Here is a 22,844-nt window from a genome sequence, read left to right on the forward strand (position 1 = left end):
AGTGTCGATCGATAGCATTTGGCGTTCCCAACCTCACGTCTGCCACGTCGTCGAATAAGCTTGACGAGCTTGTGATGGCCAGACGGCACCAGCGACGACGGACTGCCCTGGAACCTTCAAACGATTAGGACCAGAGATACGGTAAGCCAGAATATCGCATGCAAGGGAAAGATGACTAGAGTGAACGGAGAGCACCTTAGGGGGGTGGTTTCCTGATAAAGGTCTGGTTCATCGGTTCAACAGCAAGAAGTCGGCGAAGAAAAAAAAAGTCGACGAACCTTGAGTTTAACGATTCATTAGGTGAACGGATAATCCAGCTTTGACGACGGGAAAGTCGACTTGTCTTTTCGTGCTGCATCCGAAATGTGACTGACAGCGAATTCAAAGCAGAGTTCTTCTGGCTTTTGGGTTTCCATTGAGGCTGCTGATCGTTAGGTGCTAAATTGGATCCATGGGAGTATATGCTGTGTCTTGTTTGGCCTCCATAGCGAAGCAATAGTGAATCGATGAAAACAGGTTGAAGGCATATGTAGTTTACCGGAAGGACCTGGAGGCGAGACTCTGCTGGTCTGTGCGTGGAAAAGTTACCACATCGGCAGTTGTCATCGCCCGTGATGCCCTAGCCGAATTGGCCAGTTTCGAGACAACAACTGGCTCAAACAACCTTCTTGTCCTCAACCCTCATCAATGTCTGTGTTCAAGGGTATCGTCAAGCTCGCAGAAAAGCTACCTGAGGGGATTAAGCATGCTAGAGATGAAGCTATAGGTCTGTCGCAATCCTAAAATCCACCTTTCAGGAATACTGACGTTGTTTGTCAGGGCGATTTAATCCTAATCGTGAGTGGAACGGTCGAGAATGAGATTTAGTTCCTGGCTTGAAGCAGCTGGAATAGGCCGTCACGATGAAGAAGTTGAGATTGAAGCTGATAACATCAGGAAAGTTATCAATGAAGGTCATCGGTTCGAGAGTTTTGCAACTGAAAGAGAGGATAACTTCGTCAAATGGTGCGTGTTTTCAGAGAGAAGCGAGCTGCGGATGATTTAAATCTCGAATTAGGCACATTGACGGACACGACTACATGTGGGCGGTGTCCGAAATGTTAGAGAACGCGAAAGAGTGTATCTTCATTCTTGTATGTTGATTTTTTCTGGAGTTCCAACTTCAAGTTCAAGTTACATATGTAACCCTCTCATCAGGACTGGTGGCTCACTCCTCAACTGTATCTTCGTCGCCCTCCTGCTAAACACACCGAGTGGAGACTTGACAATATCCTCAAACGCAAAGTTGAACAAGGTGTCAAGGTCTATGTCATCGTCTACAAAGAAGTCACTCAAACTATGACCATGAGCTCCAAGTTGACCAAGGTGCGCGGCCTACCAACTTCATCAGAAACTCGACCATAACTCATACTAATACACAGATGGCTCTGGAAGCCATCGGCGTACAAGTCATGCGACACCCAGATCATATCGGTTCGAAAGACTCTGTTCAATTCTGGTCTCACCACGAGAAAGTCGTCGTTGTTGACAACCACTTCGCTGCGATAGGAGGCCTCGATCTCTGTTTCGGCCGATGGGACACGCACACTCACCCTTTGGCCGATGTGCACCCCACTCACTGGGACGAGACGCTTTTCCCTGGCCAGGACTTCAACAACGCAAGGATCATGGATTTCCAGAATGTTGGGAATTACGCTAGTAATGCGTTATCGATTCAGGAGAGCCCGAGGATGCCTTGGCACGATGTGAGTTGACTGGCGGTGTCATTTTTGCTCTTTACTAACTGATATCTTATTGTTTTGTATTATCTCAGGTTCATATGACGTTCACCGGACCAGCTGTTCTTGACGTTGTTCAGCATTTTGTCGAGAGGTGGAATGAGATCAAGAAGAGGAAGGTTCGTAGCTGTATGGTTCCTTCTTGGTCTTAATCTGACCCCTTTCTACTCTCAGTATCGTGATAGAGCGTGAGCTAGTGTTCAGTATTTGCCCTTCATGTGCACTGATGCCTATTATTTAGAAACGTCGACTGGCTTGCTCTTCCGCATGAGGTAGAGTATGCCCCTCAAGAAGCCGTTGCCCGTGCGTCTGAGCTACTTGTTCTCTCCATGATCTCACCCGACCTCCTGCAGGCCACCCTCACCGCGATGCCTGGCGCGAACGAGGCCGACGTTACCGACAACGTTTCCATTGGGGGGAAGACGAACCTCCCCGTCGTTACGAGGAAGGTTATGGTAGACCCGAACCCTCGACCTGTAGAGTCCAGGTTGTGAGGAGTGTATCGGATTGGAGTCATGGAGTTTTGACAGAACATAGCATTCAGAATGCTTGTGAGTTGCCTAGTCTTTCTACCCCCACTGCTGCGGCTTATTTGTTGAATAGATATCCAAATGATCCGGGAGGCTAATCATTTCATTTACATCGGTGAGCTATGTTGTTGATGTCTTTCGGTTAAACGGTAGCTAACGTTTTATGTATGCAGAGAACCAATTCTTGTATGACTTGTCTACTTAACCCTTTTCGCCACTGGCTAACATACAGCCCTCCTGCCAGTATCTCCGCTACGAAAGATGGCGAACAGATCAAGAATCGCATTGCGGGAGCTCTAGTGGAACGAATCGTGAAAGCCGCTCAAGAGGGAAGGAAGTTCTTTGTCAGTTTCCGCTCCTGTTCTTTCGTTCTCATTCGAGGCTTGACATCCTATCCCACCGCATCTCTACTTGACTTTCGTTTAGGTCATGGTCGTCATTCCCGAAGTCCCTGGGTTCTCAGGCAACATTAAAGATGAGACGGCAGTAAAGACGATCATGGCGGCACAGTATAGAACTATGAACCGAGGCGGAAGTAGTATCTATGAAGAGATTAGGAAGGCGGGATACGAACCGTGAGTAAACAATCCGTCTTTCCGTTCGTTCAAACTAACGGCTGGTTTTTCTGTAGGATGGACTACATCCGGTTCTATCATTTGAGAGCATATGATAGGATTAATGCTCCTCGTAAGTTTCAAGTGCTTTTGTTTATACTTCCAACCATGATCTTGTTACATGCCAGCGTCATACATTCAGAAGCTTGAAGCCGTCTCCGGCGTCTCGTTTGTCCAAACCCAAGTCGCTCTCGCACGTGTATGGGTCAACGATCCCAACCCAGAAAATTCTCAACAGACGGTTGCGATCAAACAGCCCGAGGCGACGACTGAGGGTATGGTCGTTGGGAATAAAACGGAATCCAAGATTCAAGAAATTCCAATTCCTCGATCTGAAGAAGAAGCGAAGGATATTATCAGGAGGTTTGAGGAAGCTGCGGAACAGGTTCGACAGGATGAAGATGTTGCGGATAATGTGGTGCAACATATGTTGATGGATAGGACGCAGTTGGCGGATGAGAAGTGGTTAGGGACGGAGGATGAGGAGCGGGAGGCGTATGTTTCCGAGTTGTTGTATATACACAGTAAGGTGATGATTGTGGACGATACACGAGTTATTGTGGGTGGCGGCTCCTTTTGTGTTGTGGGTTCTGCATGCTCATCCGATGCCGTTTCTTTCGATAGATGGGTTCGGCCAATATCAATGATCGTAGTCAGAAGGTCCGGTTCAGTTTCTGCTACGAGTGGCTGTTCTGACATACGCTTCGCCGGAATCTAGGGGGACGGAGACTCGGAGATTGCTCTTGTAGTTGAAGACACTGACCTGATTGAAACTTCGATGAATGGGCAACCGTACATGGCTGGACGGTTTGCGGCTACGCTAAGGCGGAAGTTGTTCAGAGGTGAGCTGGCATCGATTCTTTTTTCTTCGTAATCGCTGAATCCGGCACCACCCGTAGAACACCTCGGCTTGATCTCTCCCCAAATCCCAGACGAAGAAGACGACCACCCATCCACGTTCATGCGTCCAGCTCCTCACCCGAACGAAGACGAAACTAATCTTCGTGAGGATCAGATGGTAGCTGATCCTCTCGCGGAAGAGACGTTGAGGCTTTGGAACGACACTGCGAAGAAGAACCGGGAGGTCTTCACGGAGATCTTCCGGCCTGTGCCTTCGAACTTGGTCAGGAGTTGGTCGGCTTATGATAATTATGTGCCTAAAGTGAAGACGGGGCATGTCGTTCCTGATGTACCATTGGAACGCATTAAGCAGAGGCTTTCGGAAGTTAGAGGATCGCTCGTTGAGTGCCCGATTGTGAGTTTTATCAAATCCTCATAGCGGCCTTGATTCTGACTACCTTTTCCTCACGTTCAGGATTTCTTGATTGATGAGAAGGAGTTTGTGACAGGACCCGATTGGGCTGGGCTTAACCCGACTTTACCCATCTATATTTGAGGTTGGGAATTTGGCTCCTCAGCTTTGAGGTGGTAAAACTGAAACATTGTACCCTTATTTTTATGTAACTTGTAACAGAGATGAATACAGTAGCTACTTCGGTTTGTGTGACTTTCTCCGAGCCTCTGAAGGGAATGAAGTCGTTGCTGAAACAAATAACCCCTTTCATTACCCCTTCATGGCCTTGCATCGTCATACACAGATGCTTCAAGCCCGAAGGTTGAAAGGAATACTATAGGGTTGCGGAACAGCAAGCAATCCATATTGATGGACTCTACTTTTGAACGACTAAACTCGAGGACAACCGCGCCTTCGTGGAATCCTCTAACAGATATGAACGACGAAGTAGAGGAGCTCCGGGACCCCTTCTCCGATACGTCTTAGATATGTGGGGCCAAACTCGTATACGGTTAGCGACCCACCGTCGAATGATTCAACTAGGCAGCATTAAGGCCGGGACGCTAATTTCATAGTTACAGTCTCATGGGCATAATCGGTAGGGAAAGACATACATTCATGGACCGTAAATGCAAGGCCAACAAACGTTGAGACAGCGACACGCCCCCAGGCCGGGACAGTAGTCTGCCTCGCGACTCCTGAGAGGAGTCTGTATGGTGTCCCGGAAATGGATGTATCACGTCGTTTGATCTGCTTCTGAGCGGCATCCAAATTCCAAGCGGCTCGGTCAATAGGCTCGATAGTAGTAGATAGTAGACTCGCAGCTCAGCGTTTTGCAGCTAAACAGTTCTAACCGACAGACGAAGACGCATATATTAATGGAAAAGGGGTTAATACCTCCATACTTATCCAGTTGTAGCAAGACGCGCTCAACCATGTCGCCTTCATGACATCATAATCGAAGTGCGACATCTTCTAGTAAACATGCAGTGCCTCCCGGAAATCGTCTCCATCCTTCAACGTCAACATCGGAGATCGAATTCACCGAAAACACCACACAGAGTCAGGGGCGCAGAGAGGACGATGCCTTTATTGTAGCATGGTAATAAGTGGAAGGGAAGGGAGAGGTAACTTTGAGCTTCCTGACTCGCAGATGCCAAGTAGTACGAGTAGTATTTGAGCTTGAACCACAGAAACTATTTTCCCTAAAGGCGAGCATGGCATGCATTTGGTGGTACTGTTAGATCCTATAGTGGTGTACCAAAACAGGGTCTATATCAGTGACGTCGAAGGGGTAACCGGAAGTAGAACATACCGGAGATGCAAGTCTCAGACAACCATCCCCAAAGCGTATAAAAGACTCTCCCTCCCAGCTGAAGATGTCCAGAAACCCCAACTCGTACCAATCACTACCATTATCTCCATCCCCAACCATGTCAGACGAAGTCTACTACGAAACTACCTCCTATTGTGCGTCTTGCGACGAATATTTCTACGATCACGGAGAACGCCGTAAACATTTCCAAGTTACGGAAAGTCATCCTCGATGTGACCTTTGCCATAAACGATTCCTGAATAAGAACACTTTGCGTGTGGTAAGCGTTTATTCACCGACCAAGGATCAAATAGTGAACTTACCCATTCAACCCTCCACAGCACTACCTCGAAACCGCTGGCCACCACTACTGCGTTACATGCGATAAGCTTTTCGATTCTGCCGGCGGTCTCCAGGTTGTAAGTGTTCTATGGCTTTCTTCCATATCCCAAGCGGCCTCCTAATTTATTTTTTCCTCTCTTCCTCCAGCACATCGATTACGCAGCTGTCCATCGCGACGATAGCGATGACGAAGACGAGGATGAGGATGATTATAAAGAACGCGAAGACAATTGGGAAGATGAGTTGGCCCTGGAGGTCTATCCTGATGGCTACCGAGATCCCACCATCTACTACCCCGACGACACCTCATTTGAAGATTTCGATGACTACGATTTTGAAGACGAAGAGGAGCTCGGAGACCCTCCATTTGACTTTGGAGAAGAATTGGAAGATGAGCAGTTGGAGGAAGGTGTCGAAGAGACAGACGAATTTCAGTGCCCGATGTGCCAGAAATGTTCACCGAGCACGGTTTGTTCAACCAGTTGTGGGCATTTGTTTTGTGCCCCGTGTATAAAGGCCGCTCTGCATTATACGGGAATGTGTCCTGTTTGCGATGAGAGAGATGATGTAGCGGAGTTGAGGAGAGTATTTTTGACGTCTGCTTAAACTATTAGTATCGGTTACAATTATCAGAATAAATTTGCCTTTACTCTTTTTCTAACGCTTCCAAATCGTCCACGTTTGAGTCAACGTACGAAGGGAATAGGATGTCACTTGGATGACTTTTTTGAGTCGATGCATTGGGATAAATTTCCCACCACTTGATCAGTTCTTCCTTACCACCACCATCGCAGTTGTTTACGCGACCGTGAAATTCATTCACCTGGTAAGAACTCTTGTCGATCGTCGGATTTTATCTATAACCATATTTCCCCCTTTTCATAGTCAACTGGTACGACGTTCTGAATAGTATGTCGGTAGCAGGTACGTCAGTACTCTTGATTCCTGTTCGTGCATGAAGTTAATTCATGTTCCAGAAAATGGACTCGTTTTCCGTCGGGCTTGACATTTCACTTCTCGTGTCTCTACTTTCTCGTTCGGGTCGTGGTTGTCACTCAGGCCCCTGGTTCGCAGGTAACATCAAAGATGAAACGACAGTGAAGAATTATGGCCGAACTGTGTACCGAGGTGGAAGTAGTATCTATGAAGAGATTAGGAAGGCAGGATTAGGATAGTGAGCATAGACCAGCCTTCCGCATCCTTCCAACTAACGGCTGGTGTTTCTTCAGTACGAACCACACCCGGTGCTACCATTTGAGAGCTTATGATGGGAAGTGCTCCCTGTACGTTTATTGTCCTTTTCTTTTCCCTGTACAATATCTGATTCCCACTTGTTGCACGCCAGCATCGTACAACCAAGAGCTCGACAGTCTCGACGGCCGGTGGAAGGTGCATCAGGCTCTTACTTCCTATTCGTTCCTCAAATTCCAGCAAACAGACTTCTCACCTGCATCTCTTGTATCCCCACTTGATTTGGCTTAAGAAGTGGTCGTCATCCCTGAAGTTTCTGGATTCGTAGGCAACATCAAACATGAGACGGCGGCAGTATATGAAACGTGAGTACAGATCGCCCTTCGGCGCCATTCCTTCAACTTGCAAACGCCTGGTTTGATTTTTGTTCCAGTACGAACTACATCCGGTTCTAAACATTTGAGAGTGTGCGTCAGGTGCCTTTTCTCTTCCTTTTTACCCTTTACACTATCTCATTCCCGTTTTTCAGTACACGCCAGCATCGTACCAAAAGCTTAAAGAAATCTCCGGCCTTTTCTTCCTCGACTCTTCCGCAACCTTCAAGTCGCTCTCGCACACGTGTATGGGTCAACGATCCGAACCTAGACAATTTGCAGCAGACAGTTTCGATCAGGCGGTCCGAGACTACGACTGAGGGTACGGTCAGTTGAGGATGAATTCAATCCGAAGGAGACACGAGGGATATTATCAGGAGTTTTGAGGAAGGAGGTTCGTCAGGATGGAGATGTTTTGGATAATGTGTGTTGGATGGGAGTGTTTAGGGACAGAAGACGAGGAGAGGGAGCCTTAAGTTCCCGAGCTGCTGTATATCCACAGTGAGGTGATGATTGTGGGATGATACATGGGTTATTGTACGTTGCTGTTTCTTTTGTGTTGGGGCCCTGCACGCTGATCAGATGGCTGTTTCTGTTCACAGATGGCTCCGGCTAACATCAACAATCATACTCAGAAGGTCGGGTTCTCTCTCGTTTATGCAGGCAGCGACGATCACTCTCATGCTGGCCAGCTCCGCACGCGAATGAAGGCGAAACCGGCTTCTTCGTGGGGGTCAGTTAGTAACTGATCTTCCGGCCGGTGCCTATGCATGAGATGATGTGCCATTGGTATGCGTTAAGCACAAGCTTTCGGAAGTTAAAGGGTCCCTTGTTGAGTGTTCTATTGTGAGTTTACCAAATCCTTCATTTTCCCTGACCTCGGCCTTTGTTCTTTCTGACTGACTTACTTTCCTAGCGGTCAGGATTTCTTGATTGATGACAATGACCTGGTAGAAGGACCTGGACTAGGATTAACCCGACTTTACCTATCTATATTGGAGATTTTGAGACCGGAACTGAGCACTTCATCGCCTCGGAATGGCTTCAATGAGGATTGAATGATGTACGATAGTTTAAGTAGTTGTCAGCGTCGAGATTTACGTTAAATGGATTTGTGTAGGACATTACGCAACGGGGGATGAGAACCTCTCCCGACCATTGGAGGAACATATGTGCCTTCGACGGAATACCAGTCAACAGAGAAAGGTTGGCCAGTGGAACTTGTATTACAAGCCGCTGAAGACGATCATAGGACAAAGTTCACGGACACGAAAATTATTGACCTCATTCTATTTACACAATGACAACGGAAAGAAGGATAATTTCATTCATAGAGACAGGAGATCGTTTCTGATAGTTTCAATTTCATGGGCACAATAGGCAGGGAATTTCTAGAAAAATGTGTGAACTACAACGAAAGACTGTTATAACTGGAGGCCATACCTCGAGCCATGACAGCAGCTCTCGTGACTGTTGCAAAGCCCCCCGGCGATAGTTGCCTACTCCCAGTGTCTTAGCAAAATCCAAAAGCATCCGAAAGTGGGGAAGGAGTTCAGGTAGGGGGAGACATCGCGTCAGTAGACCTGGACGAAGCACCAATAGGCACTTGACGATATCGATGTCAAAAAGTTTCCCGAGTGACCCCAAACTAGCTACCAATCCTTTGAAGACTCGAGCACAACCAGCTTGGAAACTGATATGATACAGGTCTGTACTAGGCATCGGAGTTGAAACGCATTCAAAATCAGACCTCGAGCACCTGCAAAACTCGGCTGAGCGCAGTTTGATCTTGACCAAGTCACGGAGTCCCGGGGAGTTGTAGTCCACGCCGCGAAACAAGTGTCTCATTATCGTCGAGCGGCGAAGGCTAAATGGATCCTCCCCTTGAAGGATCCATGGGCACATGATGATCATGGTGACGACGTCATCGTGGAATCCTGGCTGGACATCTTGCGTTATCCTTCGAATGTGGTATCCTCTTTGGACGTTTTCAAAATGATCAATAATACCAGAGGAAGCCACGCTGTCGGTCTGAAACGAGTGAACCTTGATATATCTCAACTCTTCATAAGTGCACGACTTACTTTAGATGTTAGCCAGGTTGAGATTGTTTCAAAGTCACGGAACAGATCATGCGAATAGTCGAGAGATTTCGCGAGGACGACACCTAAATCCATACAGTTAAGTTCGAGCAACAATTCCTCGGTGGGATTGTCGACAATAGTGCAGACGCGAGCCCAATTCTGGAGCAAAAGCTGATCTTGAGGGCTGTCATCCATCTGGAAAAGACGGAGGCATTTCCGAGCAAGAAAGTCACTCTGATCGTCCTTTTCAATGAAAAAGCTCTTTGACCGAGATCGGTCAAAAAGGAAGTCCCGAAATGTAGGATGGGTGTCATGAAGGAAGATACGCCACATATCCGATGATCTCACCCGAAGGACGGCGTCCATTGTGTGTAATGTCTGATCTAAAGCTTCTGTGCAAAGTCCAAGTAATAGTTGGATGAAATTAGGAGACCGTGGGCCATCAGATGGAAGCAGGAGAATCGCAGCAAGTATGTGAAGGAGCATGTCGTGACCCACAAACTCCACGGAAATGGATAAAACCAGGTGGTAGAAAGCATCCACCTCCGACATCAACGCATTACTCATGCAGCCATCCACTTGGGAAAGGCAGTCATTGTTCCAGTCTTCTACCAACCCCTGTAAAGAGTCATATAAATTTTTGTGACCTATCAGTAGCTCAGGGTCTTTTCTGCACTGCTCAACCAGAGCCCTAGTCCACCGACAGGCCAGGGAGTCCTTCCACATTGACTCGTCGATAAAGAACTCCCTTGACCGTGCCTGGTCAAAGAGGAAATCGGTGAAGGATTTGTGGTAAATCCTGATCTCATACCCCCAATCATCACGGACGTCAAGCACCGAGTGCATCGCACGTAACGTCTGAGAAACTGTGCCCGGGGAGTGTCCGAGTACAAATTCGATGAATGCTGGAGACGATGTGGCCGAAAATACGACTATCACTGCTAGAATGGGGAGCAGACGCTTATTGCGGTCAGGGTTGGCACGCAATACCATGAGGTAAAGTTCGTCGAGATCATTGAGGGGCGACTCTCTCGAGGAATCGGAAGACTGGTTGGATATAGCATTGAGGATGATGCAGAGCTGTTCAGTTGGAAGTGCGTACTCCGCCTTGACGAACTTTATTACAATCGACGGATAAATGAATTGGCCATCGGCTTTCTCAACCAGCAACTCAACGTCACGAGAAGTCGGCCATGGGTATGGAAATTTAACTTGTGAATATTGGGGGTCTCTGCGGATCTCTAGGAATTGGTGATTGAGGTAAAGTTCGATGTCGTACTGGGGGCAGAACGAATCGTCCAGTTTGATATGTTTGGTCAACTCACTGAACCGACAAAACTCTTGTCGAATCCAGGATTCAGGACGGCTGCATATGAGGAATCGCAAAGGGTGATGGAATAGTTGTTGATAGGTGGAAAATATGATGGAGAGGACACGGCGCTGCATAGCAGCATCACCACATTCATCTAGGCCATCGATGATGACCAGGTCGGGGGTACTTTGAGTAGATGAAGGGGGAGGATGATTCAGGTTTTGTAGAATCAGCTTCTTGTATTGATCTTCTAACCTAGCCTTGAGGATCCGCGGGTCAGCGGCGATTTTCTGGTCAAGAAATGGCTTTAAATGCGGTCTCGTAACTACAAGGCCGTGTGCGATAGATAAAATGAGGGAGGAGGCATTGTTTCGCTTGGGGTCCGATCTGAAAAAGAAGAACGAGGCCACAAGACCATCTTCCTCGCATTCTTCGGCAACACTCAATGCGATGGCCGACTTCCCTACCCCTGCAGCACCAGAAAGCCAACATACCGGTAAGCTCTGGCACCCGGGGACTCTCCATTGTCGAATCAGGTTGAGAACCGCTTCACGAGTTCCAGGCATGCAACCGTCCCGGTCAACCTGTTGTTCTGAATTATGAGATGCACCGACGTCTGCAATCGCTTCCCAAAGTGCTGGAGAAAAACCGTAAGTCGCTCGTTCTGAAAGATACACAATGGCTACCCACGATTTCCAGTATAAAGATTCTGATTGAACTGATCGCGACCGACATTATTAAATATCGCCTTCCCTATCCTGGCGTCGCGGACACCGTTGAATACGTGTTGATTTCCAGCCTGGAAAGAGTAGGTTTGAGACGACTGGGACATAGAGAGAAGACCTGTTGCGAGTTGGATGATAGTGGATGGAGGTCGAGGGTGCGTCGAACACGTTTTTGGTGTGTTTGGCAAAGTACAGCCGCACAAGGCAGCACCTGATTCATCCCTGATTATCATTTGTCAGGTCGACATTGTGACTGCAGCAAAGCTACTGACAGTTGAAGGCCAGCATGAATCGGCTCTCGAGGGGGGTCGGTGAGAAAGAGACCAGGATTGGATATACAGGAAGGTCCACGTCTTGCATCATCCCCCATATACCTTGTCATGCCCAATAATAGCCCACTCGCTAGAACTAAGGCTCGCCGACCTTACATCGAGGTGTCCAAACCAAGGCATCTGAAAAGATCTGAAACCGAACAATATCAGAACATGAATGAGTGAAGGGCACACGATAACACACGAGAAACATATCTGAACTTACACGTATCTCGCGACGTTTCCATGATTGAACAAACAGTCCCCTTTCACCCCCACGGCGTAGGAATGCCAGCCAGATGCGCACTTCATTTCACCCCTGCTTTCTTCATCTCCACATCCATAAACGTTCGTGTACTAGGCGAGTACCCACGAATTTGTCTAGCCACTCCCTCCAGCCAACTTCCAATCGTGACACAAATTCCACGCAGCCAAAGCGAGACGTAACGACGGGAACATACTTGTCAGTGTGTGTATTATCCACCACGGCTGCTTGTGCGAGGGTGAAGTCGGAGATGTAAGGCATGCATTGACAGTGAGAGGTTGGAGGAAAGTAAGACCTGGGCACTGATGAACGCGCAAACCAACCCTACTAAGGATTTCTTTTCAATTAAAAAGCCCTTTGGAACGAAAAAAACCTCTCCCAAGTCATGGCTGGCCGAGGATATTGAGTGAACTTTTCTGATGTTAACGAATGCAAGTCCTGATCTTGAGCAATTCGACTCTAATCGCGAAGAGTCCGATGGCCAACACGAGTAACGACATTCCTGCTAAATCCCAACCAGATTCCAGCATAACCTTGCCCATCACCTTGAAGTCAATTTTGCCTCTTCCTTGTGCTCTTTGATAGATGAGGTTAGCGCAATAGCGGACCTATAACACGCCAGTTCCCAAAAGCTCAATTGAGATATAACGAATAGAACCACACCATAATAATCCCAAAATGTCAATAAATGCCCAGTGAACTTCTCCGACACAAAACAGTCCTCCAATCATTGGTTTCACAGCCAAAAGAGATTGAGTCCAAGCCTAAAGTCTGAATCTCGTCTTTTTTCACGGAAAAAAGAGAACTCGCAGAGCTAAAATAACTTGAAGAAAAAATCAGCTCGGTCATCAGCAGAGCAACCTGATATCTTACCAGCCCAACAAATCCAGAGAGACAGGCATAATGAAAATAGAGTATCCAACCTAGAAATAGAACCGCAAACGTCCAAACCGTCGAGAAGGTCGAGGACGCCAACACGACTGTTCGACCCGGACAAGGCGGTTGTGAGGTTGGATCAAGACTGTGTAAATGTTTGTGAAGGATGCCGGAGGAGATGGAAAGACAAGTAAGGGCGAATTGTGCAAGGAGAGAATTCAGGACCGCCGATTGGGCACTGCTCGTGAACGACTGTATTGAAGGTAAGTGACGTATTCTCTAACAGTCAACTTGATCATTCTTGTTAGTCTCGAGCCAGACCTTCTAGTAGAGTGGCAGTGTAGTTTCCTTTTATGGTGAATTAAGCTTGTTTATTGGGCTCGCAAGCTCACCCAATCCTATATATATCCTATATATAATCCTATATATAATGGGACAAAGAGACCTGATTATCAGCGATTATCAGCGATTATCTCCAAAAAATGATCTATGCGACAGGACCAGGGTAAATTAAAGCGGAGATCGAAATTTCCTGCGTGCACGACAATGTCCCCTCCCTTTGAGCTACAGTAACGTAGTATTTTTCATGTTCCTGTTTATTTATTCCTACTGTTATCTGACATGCATCTATACTTCAACTGTTATGAGATGTAACTTTTATATTCCCACACACTTTTTTGGTAATAATTTGTCATCTCTCACTGTCTCCTCTCCCCTTCTCTAACTGTACTGTTTTTCCACAGGTTACAGGTTTTTCTGTGCATGGGACAGGGAGGGAATGGGGTAGGCCACCCTGTACAAAGTTCTGTACACAGTACAAGTCCTCCACCTGCTATTTATGTCACCCACTATACAACATGTACTGATTTGGCACAGAATACTTTCCCCATGGGTTTGTACCTGTAAAATGGGATAGAGCATGGCCATACCTGCAGATAGGGAAGTTGGAACAGCACGGGTTGGTGGGTTTTCCTGTGCATGGGATGGGGCTGGAATGGATTAGTCACCCTGTACAAGTCCCATACCCACCATACTTTTTTCCATGGGTAACGGGTAGGACAGGTGTAATTACGCCTCTGACACAGGATGTTCACAGAACAGGTCATGTGATATGAATACAGTGGGCCAAGGGACACAAACTTTCCCCCCATGGGTGATTCATGCTGTTCACTACCTGCAGAACTCCTACAGAGCACAAGTAAGCAGGTGTATAAACATGCAAAAAAACTCGGCACAAAGGGCCGGGTCATAAGCTTGTTATCAGTAAGGGCTCCGAAAGGACAGTGGCACTGCCACTGAGCATGCATACAAGCGCCCGCGCCTCGCTAGCGGCGTGGCGCTTAAATGTTGCGAATCACTACTTCGTCGTGTTTTCAGAGTATTTTACACCTAGCATGCCCCAAAAAATTAATTTGAGCCACTCACTGCCATAAGAAAAGGCCTTGAGATTTTAGAAATGTCAGTCTCAGATTATTACAGATTATTGACCAGTAGAAGTTCCAAAATACAGCTTTAGCTTAATCAAGTTTGAGCCTGGATTTCATTACTGCACATCCTCTAACAATGCATATGTTTTTCAACTAACCAACAGTCCAGGGGGTATGCATTAAAGGAGGTTATCTGTACCACTGTGTAGAAGACAATGAATGAACTACATAGCAAAAGAAAACAAGTTTAAAACAACTCACCCTCAGACATACAGGAACATATAGATGAAGGTATTGAATATACAGTAAGGAAATAGGATCTGAAATACTGGAAAACAGGCTGATCCTGAATAGATGAGCACAGTGGGTCAAGGGAAGTTGAAGGGAGGCATGTTGAAATAGAGCCACCTGGAAGGTCCGGGGGTCCAGAGGTAAATTCAATAAGGAGAGACCAAAGTGAAAAGTTCATTCATACGACGTGTGGCATATCACACATGCACCTCAAAAAATTGGAATATAGACTGAATTATCTACTGAGATATAACAAGTTCAACCGTCTCTCCAGGGGTCATCCACCCCGGGAAACCATATTCTGTTGTTTGTATTATCTGCCAGGACGCACACTCTAGAAGGTCTGGTGCAATTTAGGCGGGCGACCCTCCCTTGGTGACATTCGTCACATTTTTCTCAGCCTTCCATGCAAAAACTGTGTCCAGCTGAAACATCTATGAGTAGTTGGTCATTATGACAGCATTCCCGGGCATTCAGAACTGACGAAAGGTACGACTAAGTGCAAACCAAGAGCATTGGCGGATGGGAGGTTGTGACGAATGTCACCAAGGGAGGGTCGCCTGCCTAAATTGCACCAGTAGTCTCGATCCAGACCTCCATGTGAAACCTAGATACCTTTTTGGGAAAATTAACCAAGTTTTGTTTTGTTTGTTCGGTACCAGGGGTACCATCGGTTTCAGGAGGTCTGGTGCAATTTGAGCCAGGAACCCCCCCCTCGGTAACACTTGTCACATTTTCCTTGTGTTCCTCAACATGTATTTGCTGTATCGTACCCACCACAATGTCACTACCTACTACTGAAATACAAGATAACTTTGAAGAACCCTTTGACTGGACCAACATATACCACCACAACCCGCCAAATGAAGATGAAATTGAACACAACATTGATTGGGATGATGGACTTGCATGGGCAAAATTTTTGGGCTCAGTTGAGAGGGACGACAGGGCTGGTGATGTTGACCTTAGTGATACCGATGATGAAGATGCAGAGGGCTCGGAAATGGAAGTTGCTGAGAGTGGCAGTGAGAGTGATGAAGAATACGATGTCGAAAACGTCTATCTACCGAGAACCAGGATGCTATGGGCAAAATTGAACTGTACTCGCTCAGAACGACCTGCCAACGAGAGAATACGAACCATTCTGGATGCTCTAGAGAAGGAAGAAATGGACATAGCAATTTTTTTGGACTTACTCAGTTGGGGGGACAATTTGTGCATCCAGGACTCCAAGGTTCAGTATGCCCGGTCAGCTCTCCTTCATAGTGCTGAACTTCCGAGCATTCTTTGGCGTTGGTCACGACCTCCCAGGTCCAGCAGGCAAAGAAAGAAGAGGGCAGGCGGGGGAGGAAAGGCATTGGTTGAATTCGCAAAAGCGGTTGTTTGTGAAACGGCTGAGAAAGAGTTGGACATAATTTCCTGAGCTCTGCAGACACCATACACGGTTGATGTCAAAGCCGAAAGTTTAATAAATTTTTATTTCAAATCCAAATGTTCCAAGTTCTCGAAAAGTGCACCAGTCCTCTCCTCCTTCATTGAGGAAATTGTGATTCCAACAGGACGACGTGATGGAAAATGGCCTCAGAAAAGTGATTCAAAGGTGAGTAAGACTACTACCAAGTTTGATTCTTATACTTATGGGGTTTGTCCAGATACTGGTTCTGCTAGTGTCGCTCCTAGCATACAGTCGAAACCACACAAACAATAGCCTGCAGAAGATGCTCGCTATCTATTTCAAGTTTCACAGCACTAGTGCGAAAGCTTTCGACACACTCCATGCTCTTGGACTGACTATGAGCTTCAAGTGGACTACTGAGGCCGTTTCGCGAATGTCCCAGTTGAAGATGGGCGAGGTCCGAGTGTTGGTCCAAACTGAGCGACAGCCTCAGAAACTCACATATGACAACCTCGAGATTGCATTTCGCGTGTTCTCAAAATGCATCTGTAATCTTGACGAGTTCATGAGTGGTACGGCTTGCACAGTCTACTACAACGTTAATACAACTCCGTTGTCTCCAGGAGTGAACCAGTTACTCAAGGATAAGCATGCAGAGGGTCTTGAAAACCCTCTCTCCGGCCTCGACCTATTTCAAATGGCCAACAAATCACAGCTGTACATTGACACACATGCCGAGTACTTGATTCTCGAATTTCTCCTCCGACATCCTAACTTTGAGCTTGCCACCTACGATGGAAAGGAGCACCCCATATTAGACCCTCCCTCATCTGTTCGTCAACTTCCAACTGGTCCTGAACACTTCACGGAACAATATCTGCTTGGAACTGTACCCCAGTCAGAGGCTAGCTACGAAGACCATCTCAAGTTGATTCCAGAATGGTTATCTCAGCTGGGGCTCAATGATGAGAACATGACAAGAGAGATTGCCGACAACCACCTGTTCTTTTTCATGGGGGACCAGCTGACAGTTAGCCACCTTTGGGGCCTGTACAAGCAACGGTAATGTGACTTTTGACATCTACGCTACATTATGTCCATTTTAGCACATATATTAAGTGCTTTGGAACGATATAGATATCGTATGAGAACTAGAGTGAGCCCGAGCTGCTAGTTAAAGCTTATGGCCGTTAGCAGAGTACACTAGTACAGCTGAGAAACAGCTAGAGAGCATCCCGTAGCGCTAGCCTGAAAACTGTAAGACACTACGCGAGCGGTCGCTATTCAGAAAGACCACTCTCTGTACTCTATTATGCACAAAGCGATTAAGGGATATTAGGTTGAGGCTTATGTTTCAGTACTGGACTCGTAGCTAAGAGGGATGAAGTCTTAAACAGACTCCTAAAAGGAGAGAGCGAACACTCTAGAACGAAGACAGACTTAGGGAAAGGCGCGCCGAAGTGTTGAGCGCTAGTGGTTCATACGGACCGAGCGGATGCTACAGAAAGAAGTAAGAACACACGCCCAAGATCAAGGACGAGGTGAAGTCGAGTACGAGCGATCGGAGAGGTGTCCGAACATGTGCAAGCATCAGAGAGAGAAGGTCTTCGGACAGGTCGGAGAGAGCTAGCGCTCGCAGATAGGATTAAGGATCTGTCACAGATTTCACTGTCTTATCCCTATCTAACATTTATCTTATCTGTGCCATGTGTTTATCTTATCATATCACTAGATATTCCAAAGATGGAGTGGACCATTGGACTTGTTCTAGACCATTCTAGACATTTCAGATTGTAGATCAGATCCAGGGGGAATTATGTTAGATCTAGATTGCACTAGTAACAGCCTTGGCAGGCTAGATGTCTAGATGTTGATCCTTGTTGCCAAGCATGCTTGAGCAACCCAGAGTACTATATATTTACTCAGTGTTACCCACTGCACCATATGGTTTCCCAGGCTTCACCATGTGGTTTCCCAGGATTACCCAGTGTACCATATGGTTTCTCAGATTGTTGCTAAGGAACCATTGTTCTGGAATGTACCTGAAGTCTTCCAATCAGACAATTACCAAGCACACCATGTGCTACTATTCAAATAGAGTATTAGAGGTCTTAGTATAGTATTTGGGGTCCTAGATAGAATTCATGTATATAAGCTAGACAGTCTGAGCCTTAGAGCCTCAGACTTAACAACATCTTTTGTCTTCATACAACATCTCTGTGCTCTCCATCTAAGCTTCACTACTGATCTCCTTCTACCACTCCACTACAACACATCAAGAAACTAGGTGAGTTGCAGATTTGTGATAGGATCAGATTCCATGCGCTGAACCATACGAGTTCTCGCTAAGAAACTAACCGATGAATAGAGACCAGTGACGTTAAGAGCTAGACTCTTCCAGACCGTGTGCAGATGCCTGGCAGAGAGAGCTAGCGAAGTTAAGAGGCATATGCTAGCGGTATTAGCGAGCGAGAATACAGCTAGATAGCATCGCCTGCAAGAACCCAGCATGGGCAGCCAAGCCCGAAGACGATTTGTAAGCTAGTGTAGAAATTGTATATATACCAGGCCTGTATCTGTAGTTAAGGCAAGCAAGTACTGCCAGTGTGTAGGAAAGTTTCGGAGCAGCTGCCCGCGCGTAGCCTCCAAATAGAGATTAGATTTGCCCTGTTAAATCAGTGATTGGATAAGAGATTGGATAAGAGCGAGCAATTCAGAGAACAGTTCAGAGACCTTCAGAGTTATTCAGAGAACAGTCTTCGTATTGAGTTTCATAGTCCACAGAGGACCCCTAGCTTTCCACTCTCCTTTCTAAGTCCACTGGACCCAAAGCAACCCTAATACAAAAACCCCTAGCTGTTCAAGTGCATAGCACAGATAGCTGTAACTAAGAGCTAGCTTTCCCTAGTCTTTAGTATTACCCTTTTTGAGATAAGAAGCGTACCCTTTGACAAGCATTTCCACCCTTGCAATTCTTCTGAGGTGTTGAGTGGTGATAGACTCTTCACAACTGGAATAGCTATATTGTTGAGGATTGATTGATTTGTCAGTGCTACACATAGCACTGATAGGTTGGTTTGTTCTTTAGGATAGAGGTTGATATATCATTCCCAGCGCCCATTAACGGGCTGAAGACAGAAACTCATATGAACGTTATGAGTGGATCATTTCTCCGTTCGGCTGGTTTCATTTTGCCATGAATGCTGCAATCACATACTACAAGCAATACCTTGGGAGTGACAAGGGTTCAGGCCTTAAAGCATCATTCAATGTTTTAGACCAGAAGGGATTGAAAGTCCAGACGAAGGGGGTTTCGCACCACCATCTTAACGAAGCGCTTCATCACATTATGGAGGCACACGTTCTAGACTGTTGGCTGACTGAAGCAAAGGTTACGCATCTCTCAGATTTGCGCTCCTGTAGTCCTGCTGACCTGAAGGCTCTCGCATTACAAATCCGAGAGACACATGCTTCATCTCATGCTCTTGACGGCATTAATGCACAACCCAAATCCAAGCGCGATGAGGTCAAGTACCATTTCACAATGTTTTTACGTGATATCATGCTATATCTGATTCTTTGCCACGCAATGAGCAGTGGTGACATTGGAATGTTAGAGAAACTCCTTCCCATCTTCCTTCCCCGATTCCTTGGGGCTGGCCATGGCAACTATGCCACCGAATGCATTGAGTTGTTACAGGGGCTCAATCGCGAGTGGCCACATGAGGTAGCGTAAGTCATCTTAGACTCATCTAACAAGATCTTTCATCAGATTGGACTTACATTCTTTCAGAGAATATGTTCGTTTGAACTGCTGGATGTTAACATCAAATGGCCGTAACTTTACGGCGTGTGACCAGGCTCAGGAGCACAATATTAAAGATCTCAAGGTTCAGTCGGAGCTCTCGTGTTTGTCATGACTAGCTAACCAACACTCTTACCTAGGTAACCTACCGGTCACAGGGTCCACACATTGACTGGAGATACCTGAAAATGCTTCACCCAGCGATACCAACAATACGGTGTGTTACTGATCATGTGGAACACCAGTTTGAGACATATACCCGAGGCACTCGGCACACAATTTCCAAGAAGGTGGCAGATGTTCAACATCTACTTAATGCTTATCGTGGTATCCACAAGAATGAAAAAGGACGGAAGCTGGGGAAGAAGGAGAGAACAAAAAATTTCTTGCAGGACGGCATCCACAACCTTCTATATGGAAAGTGGCTCACTGACTGGCATGACAGTCGACTTTTTGTGCGGTCAAAGACTAATGATTGGGATTGATCACTATTTTACATTACCGAATAACATATTATTAAAAACGAATCATTGAAGCAATTGGAGCAATTATTTCGAAGCAGGCAACTGTGTAGCTTACGGATAATGAGTGTTTCAGAAACCCAAGAATGAGTGATGTATAAAGAACTCAGTTTCCTGAGTTGGTGAGTGTTCCCCACATAACCCTTGAGGCACTGGCATGGGGGTGGGTCGTGAGGTTGCATAAAACGTGTGATAACCTCCAGTCATCTGCAAGGATGGTTGTTGAGTCTGCACTGACAATAGTTGAAGTTGTGATGATGATGGCTGAGGTTGGTCTGAATATGAAGGCATGTTCTGAAGACTAGCTTCATACTCCTCATAAAATGGTGGCGGCTAGTCCTGACTTAATGGGTAAGCTGAAGGGCATGCAAGGTAAACATACCTTGGGCTTCCACCCATGGCAGTGCGGGTCATTGATTTTTGTACAATACTCGGCACACTGTTGTAGCCATCGTTTGCGATTTCTTACTTCTTTTGCCAAATTTTTTGCCTTCTTTTTCACCCCATCCTCGGCAGCCTGAGCAGCTCTTTCTTCTGCCCTCTCTTCGAGTCTCCTCTGTCTCTCTGTAGCTTCTCTAGCCTTTTCTGCTGCCTTCTCGTCCTGTTTAGCTTTCTTCTCTACCCGCTTTTGCTCCTTGAGCAAATCATACTCCCTATCAGAGCGAGAAAGGGCTGCGAGAACGTCTTCTCCATGACGTTCAGAAAATAACCAAGGACACAAGGCCATCGTTTTGATGTCGTCCACCACTTTGATATCGTAATTTGATGCAAGCAATGTAATGAGGTTATCTGGAAGGAGTATGTCCTCAGTGAACGGACTCTGAGCATATTCTTTCATCATAATCTCCTTTCTCCATTGAAACAGAGTGTCTTTTGCTGATTTGAGCTGGTTACCCCCACGTCGACAGTATTTTGGCTTCTTCGGAGTATGACCTGATACAGATGACTTGATTGGACACTTGCCGTTCACGTTCGGTGAGTGAGATGGCGTCGAACATGGACTTGAGCTAGTGGATATTGATATGTCTGATGCTGGCGTTGTGGGAGCCACAACATCCTCTGTGGGCGATAATATGTCTGCTTGCTAACCTCCTGAGGTATCTGTTCCATGGCATAAATCACAGCAGATTCCGAGTGGACCTAGTCAAAAAATGTTGAGACAAGTTCAGTGATCATGAGCGTAGATGTTCACCTGAGGTACGGGGTGGATTATCAAAATAACGGTCAAGAACTTGTCGACGGCAAGAACCTTTACTGGCCATGAAATAGATGCGAACAGAAGGATCAATTTTCATCTTCCATTCTTTCCTGTCCTGCTCGTCGTCCTCCACCACTTCAAGTACCTGCAGAGTTGGCAACTCATATCCCTCCAGGTCGAAAATGTCTTCATCAGGCACTGCTTCTGTTTCCCCCTTGCCATGACCACCAGCTTCGCCTTGAGTAGGTTCGGAGAACGGAAGATCTTCGCCATTCGCAGTCTCTGACCTAGCTGTTCTAGTTGAAACCTTACTTGACATTCCGGGGGGTTTTTTTCTCTTCTTCTTGACACACTGATACGCTGCTTTGGGCACAAGCATAACAGCTCGGCAGAGTAGCTCAGGTGTACGCCCAGCACGCCCGGCGCATTGCGTGTATACCTCCAGCGATGACGGGACCCCGAACTGGATCACAATGGTAATGTCGGGTATGTCAGTACCCTACAAACAGATTCAGCTCCCAATTTTACTTAGTACAAAGTTTAGAGACGATACCATGCTTCTGATCTCAGTACACACAAAGATCTTGATTTCCCCCTCCCTGAATTTCTTCATCTGCTTCTTCTTCCATTTCGCAGATGCACGAGCATGAATAAAACCAATTGCATCTCGTGCAGCGTGGTTATATCACTTCCGTAATTCACAACAGACAGTCATTGTCTGCTTGACACTCTTGACAAAGATCTGAGCTTTGGAAGTCCATTCGGATGGGTGAGTGTTCGTATTGGGAAGAAACTGTAGGAGCGCGTCGTAACTCCTCGCATTTTCCATGACATGAACCTCCTGCGTGATGTTGGGGCAGTCATTCCTGAGATTGACATAAAACATCTCCAATGGTTCAGTCTCGAGGACTCGGAATACGTCTTCCTCGGCCTTGGGTGTAATAGTAGCTGATGTTGCGAGGACTGGTACATTACTAAATGACGAGCGTAGCTTCGAAAGCAGGTTGTAATGTGGTCAGAATTCACCACCCCAGGTTGAGATCGTGTGTGCTTCATCTACAGCTATGTATAGTACACGTGAAACTGTGTCCAATTGTGATATCCATGACTTGAATTCTTCAAACTGCATAATCATTTCTGGGCCCGTGAATATACCTTGATAAACGTAGCTAGACAAGTTCTGTAATTTGGTTAA

The 22,844-nt window shown here is 46.5% G+C and overlaps 7 protein-coding genes across 7 annotated transcripts; 6 read left to right on the forward strand and 1 right to left on the reverse strand.

The window, feature by feature from the left end:
• The first annotated feature begins 599 nt into the window (after positions 1-599).
• E1B28_002985 (uncharacterized protein) lies at positions 600-4,421 on the forward strand. Its single transcript, XM_043159941.1, has 20 exons — positions 600-766; positions 820-837; positions 894-1,005; positions 1,058-1,133; positions 1,198-1,365; positions 1,422-1,745; positions 1,814-1,897; positions 1,953-1,966; positions 2,020-2,081; positions 2,132-2,329; positions 2,382-2,423; positions 2,482-2,494; positions 2,553-2,652; positions 2,735-2,883; positions 2,940-2,995; positions 3,051-3,481; positions 3,547-3,582; positions 3,641-3,764; positions 3,822-4,177; positions 4,238-4,421. The coding sequence occupies exons 1-20, from the start codon at positions 688-690 to the stop codon at positions 4,316-4,318; spliced, it is 2,523 nt and encodes an 840-aa protein (XP_043001895.1). The 5' UTR covers positions 600-687; the 3' UTR covers positions 4,319-4,421.
• Positions 4,422-5,649: 1,228 nt separating this feature from the next.
• On the forward strand, positions 5,650-6,479 carry E1B28_002986 (uncharacterized protein; the record flags this gene model as incomplete). The annotated part of the gene is made up of 3 exons (XM_043159942.1): positions 5,650-5,811; positions 5,873-5,950; positions 6,021-6,479. The coding sequence occupies 3 exons, from the start codon at positions 5,650-5,652 to the stop codon at positions 6,477-6,479; spliced, it is 699 nt and encodes a 232-aa protein (XP_043001896.1).
• A 374-nt stretch (positions 6,480-6,853) lies between these two features.
• Positions 6,854-7,355, forward strand: E1B28_002987 (uncharacterized protein; the record flags this gene model as incomplete). The annotated part of the gene is made up of 4 exons (XM_043159943.1): positions 6,854-7,047; positions 7,103-7,156; positions 7,219-7,262; positions 7,312-7,355. The coding sequence occupies 4 exons, from the start codon at positions 6,854-6,856 to the stop codon at positions 7,353-7,355; spliced, it is 336 nt and encodes a 111-aa protein (XP_043001897.1).
• Positions 7,356-8,766: 1,411 nt separating this feature from the next.
• Positions 8,767-11,941, reverse strand: E1B28_002988 (uncharacterized protein; the record flags this gene model as incomplete). Its single annotated transcript, XM_043159944.1, has 5 exons — positions 8,767-8,829; positions 8,882-9,469; positions 9,523-11,471; positions 11,525-11,781; positions 11,832-11,941. The coding sequence occupies 5 exons, from the start codon at positions 11,939-11,941 to the stop codon at positions 8,767-8,769; spliced, it is 2,967 nt and encodes a 988-aa protein (XP_043001898.1).
• Positions 11,942-15,510: 3,569 nt separating this feature from the next.
• Positions 15,511-16,152, forward strand: E1B28_002989 (uncharacterized protein; the record flags this gene model as incomplete). Its single annotated transcript, XM_043159945.1, has 1 exon — positions 15,511-16,152. One exon carries the CDS (start codon positions 15,511-15,513, stop codon positions 16,150-16,152), a length of 642 nt encoding a protein of 213 aa, XP_043001899.1.
• A 295-nt stretch (positions 16,153-16,447) lies between these two features.
• On the forward strand, positions 16,448-17,191 carry E1B28_002990 (uncharacterized protein; the record flags this gene model as incomplete). Its single annotated transcript, XM_043159946.1, has 1 exon — positions 16,448-17,191. One exon carries the CDS (start codon positions 16,448-16,450, stop codon positions 17,189-17,191), a length of 744 nt encoding a protein of 247 aa, XP_043001900.1.
• A 2,130-nt stretch (positions 17,192-19,321) lies between these two features.
• Positions 19,322-20,415, forward strand: E1B28_002991 (uncharacterized protein; the record flags this gene model as incomplete). The annotated part of the gene is made up of 3 exons (XM_043159947.1): positions 19,322-19,857; positions 19,919-20,015; positions 20,071-20,415. The coding sequence occupies 3 exons, from the start codon at positions 19,322-19,324 to the stop codon at positions 20,413-20,415; spliced, it is 978 nt and encodes a 325-aa protein (XP_043001901.1).
• Between the last annotated feature and the right edge of the window lie 2,429 nt (positions 20,416-22,844).

Source organism: Marasmius oreades, chromosome 11, assembly GCF_018924745.1.
Source record: "Marasmius oreades isolate 03SP1 chromosome 11, whole genome shotgun sequence".
NCBI classification, from domain to species: domain Eukaryota; kingdom Fungi; phylum Basidiomycota; class Agaricomycetes; order Agaricales; family Marasmiaceae; genus Marasmius; species Marasmius oreades.